General features: G+C 47.3%; 1 protein-coding gene across 1 annotated transcript; it reads right to left on the minus strand.

Moving 5' to 3' along the window:
* Positions 1-3,598: 3,598 nt before the first annotated feature.
* Positions 3,599-4,591, minus strand: LOC143841943 (taste receptor type 2 member 7-like). The gene has a single exon (XM_077346492.1). It carries the CDS (start codon positions 4,589-4,591, stop codon positions 3,599-3,601), a length of 993 nt encoding a protein of 330 aa, XP_077202607.1.
* Between the last annotated feature and the right edge of the window lie 524 nt (positions 4,592-5,115).

Genomic DNA, 5,115 nt, shown 5'->3' on the forward strand with positions numbered 1-5,115 from the left:
CGGTGTGGTCCCTCTCTCTTGGCTCTGCTCAGCTCTGAGCCACTCTTCTTTTTCCAACAGGGATAAAATAACATCATTCCCGGCATAGAAACATCAGTCCTGTTGGCCTTCCAAACTCCCACCTCAGGGCAGTGAATGGCCTGTCCTTGTTCATTGGCTTTTGCCCCTCCAACAGCTTTAATGGTAGGTATTGTTGTAGGACCCCAAAAGGGCATCTGGAGCCAAGGTGGAGAGCCACACAAGATAAGAAATGTGGTGTGAGAGGCGCCTTTTGATCATGCTGAGGTGTCCTGTCACTCATGGGACGCCAGTGGCCATGCAGGTCAGGAGCTTAGCGGAGAGAGACCGAATTCCTCCCACTGAGATTCTGGCATTAATGGGGACTGCCAAGAGCAGCAGTGAGCACCTGCAAAATGCTGCAGACAGGGAGAGTGGCAGATCTTGGCCTCCGTCCGACTTAGAGGGCAGGTGAGGAAGGCAGCTTGGCAAGAGGGAACCCGCTGAGGTGAGCAAAGGTTGCCAGGAGATTGAGATCTCTGCATTGTCCAGTTTGATTCACCCGCAGCACCTTTGGGCCTAGCAGAGACTTTCCTGCAGAGTCAGTCTGCCGATTCTCGGTCCAGTTTGAGGGCTGTGACTAGGAAGAGGAGCATTATCTGGTCTGGGATATGTTTTTGCCACAGCATCTTTATCCCCACGGGGTTTTTGACAGAGGCAGGCAATAAATTGGAATAATAAATAGGAAGAGGTTAGGAAACCAAAGATTGAGCTACAAGGAGAATTTTAAAATTCAAATATGTATTACAATAAAGCACAAAGTGCCAGTTGAGTGACCTTAGGCTCCCCACGGCACTGAGAAAGCTGTCCTGACCGAGCAGTGATATCAGGGCTCTCTCAGCCTCACCCACCTCCCAGCGTGTCTGTTGTGGGGAGAGGAAAGGGAAGCCGTTTTGAGACTACTTCAGGTAGAGAACCAATTCTTCTTCTTCTTCTTCTTCAAAATACAAAGCATCAACAATTCACAATTGTTGAATGTATAACATTTCACAACAACCCATGGAAGTGAGGCCAAAGCATCTCTCCAACAAAAGGGTCTTTCTCAGTCGTCTAGTTATTGTAAAACGCACTAATACATAAAATTTGGGGGCTTGCTGATCGGCACAAAAGGCCCTGAAAAAAATATGTTTTCAAAAGCTATTAGAATGAGCATTTATGATAATTGCTTAACATAGTTATTTATTTTTTAATTAAAGAAGTAAAAGTGGCGGTAACGTACTGTATGGTTCTGCTCCGACTAATCTACATAATCCATGTAGCTCAACCTTTGGGGTGGTAACTTGCCTAGTTAGGTTGGGATTCGGTTCCCTTTGGGGCCAGAGCCCGCAGGGCCCAGTGGAGAGCCAGAGGGTGTCCTTCCTCTCCCGCGACTGCTCTTCGTGGCCCTCTCTCCAGCCACTGGGGCTGCCTCAGGCTGCTGCCTTCAGGCCAGTGCTGGAAGTTCCCGACAAGCCGCTGACGGGGCAGATATGGGAAGGGGGCATCTCCGGGGAATAAGGAGCCCGTCTCTTATTGGATCAGAAGAAAAGCCATTCAGGGTGGGCTGCAGACATCAAAGTACAAGGAAGGCAGAAATAGAGGTCAAACCCTGATGAAAAGAGGGGGTGCAAATTTTTAAAACTTTATTAAAGATAAAAAAGAAAGAAAAAATCATGATGAATATCCAAATCACAAAGCAGGAGCGATAAGAAGCCAGACTCCAGAAAGCAAGGAAAGGCTTCTTTTCAAAACTTGGAAGCCATCGGTTGCCAGTCTACCCAGCCAAACCCAAACAGCAGCTGTCTGAGGTTCCCTCATCTGGAATGGGGCCTTTTTACCCTCTGACTCTTCTACTTGCTCTGGCCGGAACTGCAGATGGATGCAATGCGGACTCTCTTTCTCACCTTCCCATAATTTCAATATTCAACAGATCTTTGCACTTTCTGGCCAAAACAAGGATCAGATTCAGAACTGTTGTCTCCATAAGAAACGGTTAAGATGTCAAACCGAGAGGAAATACAACTTGAAGAATCTCTCTCCCATTTCGAAAAAACATGCCCAGCCTGCAAATGGCCAGAATGATAATCGCTAAACTTGATGCGCTAAACTAAGGCGACAACCACAGCAACCCCCACTGTGATGCAAGTGTGTAGCTGCAATAGATCAACCAGGATCACTCACGCACAAGTGTGTAAATTTCGGCAGCATGACACAATGGCTGGTTCTTCTCCTTGGCATGCAGACTACACACTCCACAGTTCCTAGGAGGAAAAGTGGGGGGGAAAGAAAGTTGTGGAGGGAATGCTGTCAAGCGCCAAAAGAACTCACAACAAAACTTCTATAATAAGAAAGCTTTAATGGAGGTTTAGTCACTATAACTCAGGAAGTCAAATCTACCCCAGAAAGAATTGCAAGCCCTTTTCAATCCCATTCTCCCGCCCAAAACCTGAATGTTCCTAAGGGGAGGGGTGCCCTCTTCCCCAGGTGCCGTCCCAGGCAGAGGTGCTACAATTCGCATGTCCTTGGACTGGCCGGCGCCTAGTGACAAGATACAATGTTGCTGTTACAAAATGCAGAGCGAACGGGCAGGGATCAAAGCACAAACAATTCAGAGCGGGCACTACAAAGCATGATAACATGGGAACAGAGAATAGGCTTGGGTTACATGGAAATCCAGGAAACAGAATAGTGGAATAAAGACAAGATGGGGTAACCCCTGTTCATAGACAATTCATGGCAGAGAGCAGGCACTGATCCTGACAAATACACGGCATGTGAAGTAAAAGCCTACTGACTTGACTTCAGTGTAAATCGAAACGAAGGCATAATAATTCTTTAGGTTGAAGCTTTCACCATCCACACTCATTCAAAGTGTTTAAATGAGGCAAGTCACAGTAAGAGATGAGGTATACCTGAAATTGAAACGAAGTTAGTTGGGTGTAGTGGTTAGGAGTGTGGACTTCTAATCTGGCGAGCCAGGTTTGATTCCCCTCTCCTCCTCCACATGCAGCCTGCTGGGTGACCTTGGTCTCCCCACAGTACTGATAAAGCTGTTTTTACTGAGCAGTAACATCAGGGCTCTCTCAGCCTCACCTCCCTCACAGGGTGTCTGTTGTGGGGTGAGGAAAGTGACTGTAAGCTGCTTTGAGACTTCTTCGGGTAGAAAAAAGCAGCATATAAGAACCATTCTTCTTCTTTAGTAATATCAGGGGTATCTCAGCCTCACCTCCCTCACAGGGTGTCTGTTTTGGGGAGAGGAAAGGGAAGGCAATTATAAGCCACTTTGAGACTCCTTTGGGGAGAGAAAAGCAGTATATAAGAACCAATTCTTCTAGCTTCACGGCAGACATTGATATTCAATGGCAAAAGTATTTGTGAATAAAAAAGAGTCATTTGCACTTGCAGGAGCCAAGAACTCAATCCACTGGAAGGTCATCTTCATCAAAACAATTTAATGTGCCTGAAACATCAGGAGAACATCTGGATGGATTGTCCCCCATGACCTTAGCAGGTTCCTTCATTCCCAAGAGAATGTCCTCTCCCTTCGTTCTTTTGGAAAAGATTATGATGGTGCTTCACGACATTTAAAGAGATGTGTTGTTCTCAACCACGCCTGTCTCAGTTTGGGGTTAATTAATATCAGGACAACAGCATGGCCAGCCGGATACAGACCACTGACATTGTAAAAATACACAGATGTCCAAGAAAGATCATTGCTTTCCCAAGACAGCATTAACTGTAAAATCCTGGCTACAAAACTGAAGAGATACAAAAGAGCAAAGGAAGCCAGAGCTTGGATGGCCCTTAGATGAGCGCTGCTGTTGAGATCCCGGACGGCAATTCCATCGTGTTGCAAATGTCTCGTGTGCTTCCACAGAGAGATGATCAACAAGATGGTGGAGGACAAACATACCACAGAAGGGAGCACATTTGGAACAATCCCTGAAAAGGCAAAGTCTGTAAAAGAGCAGATCTTTTTCACTTCTGAATCACGGCTATTGTTTAAAAATGCTTTGTAGGGATCACAAGGAGGTGAGCCATGTGCGAAGACGATAAGAACCATAACCACAGAGGAAACCACCGTGCCGAGAAGCAGCCAGGGGACCAGCCGAGAGAAACGTTGCTTCACTTGGAGGAAAATCGGGTGGGAAAACATGGCGATCTTTATTAAGTACCAAACGCTGAGACAGGCGGCAAGCCAAAGATTGACGTTGTCTGTAAAGAACCACATGATCGTCACCACTGAAGACCCCTTTTCCAATATATAGGTGTGCAAAAAAAAGGAAAGCATGGTCACATGCAGGATTACCACTGCCTGCCACAGGAGTCTGGATGAGGCGAGACAGACCAGGATCAGGTCAATCCGGGAGAGCTTCCTGCTCCTGAACCAGTCAGTGCAGCAGACGAGGACAATAAATCCATTTGCCACCGTCCCAACGAGGGTTTCCATGACGAGAAGCACAAAGCCAGCTATTAACGACAAGGTGGCCATCTTTCTGAGCACAAAAAGGAGCGTTTCTTCTGCTGCGAGACTCACGGTTTCCGCCACCTGCATACTGTGCAACTTTGGGGCCCTCCTTTTATTAACAGGAAAACAACAGGGAGGGAGGAGCTATTTCCAAGTGCGGCTCGGTTAAGATGCAAATCTCCCTGGAAAAGATCACGTTACTCATACTGCGCCCTCTTCTAGGATGTCCTATTTGCACCTTGTCCATAGATAATAAATACGATCTTTGCATCTGTTTCCACAAGTGATGATGAATTGACCTGGTGGGATTTGTTGGTTCAAAAGACTGATCTCTCCTGCAATCCTCAAGGGGGGGGGGGTGAATGTGCTCAGGGAGCCAACCAGGCGTTATACTGGCACTAGAGGCAAAGCCCGGTGCTCCCAGGAATGCACCAGGCGCTGGGATGCACACCTGGATTGTGGCCTTCGTGGGTGCTGGCCACACGGCAAGAGCATAAATCATGGTTCTGACACCCTCCTGGCCCTGCTTCCCACTCGATCTTCAGGCCCAGTGTGGTGTGGTGCTTAAAGAGCGGCAGACGCCAATCTCAGGAGCTGGATTTGATGCCTTC

This window comes from Paroedura picta, chromosome 7 (assembly GCF_049243985.1).
Source record: "Paroedura picta isolate Pp20150507F chromosome 7, Ppicta_v3.0, whole genome shotgun sequence".
Lineage (NCBI taxonomy): Eukaryota > Metazoa > Chordata > Lepidosauria > Squamata > Gekkonidae > Paroedura > Paroedura picta.

Bases quoted from the DNA above. Each gene is read 5' to 3' on its own strand.
- LOC143841943 (XM_077346492.1), bottom strand. From the start codon at position 4,591: ATGCAGGTGGCGGAAACCGTGAGTCTCGCAGCAGAAGAAACGCTCCTT.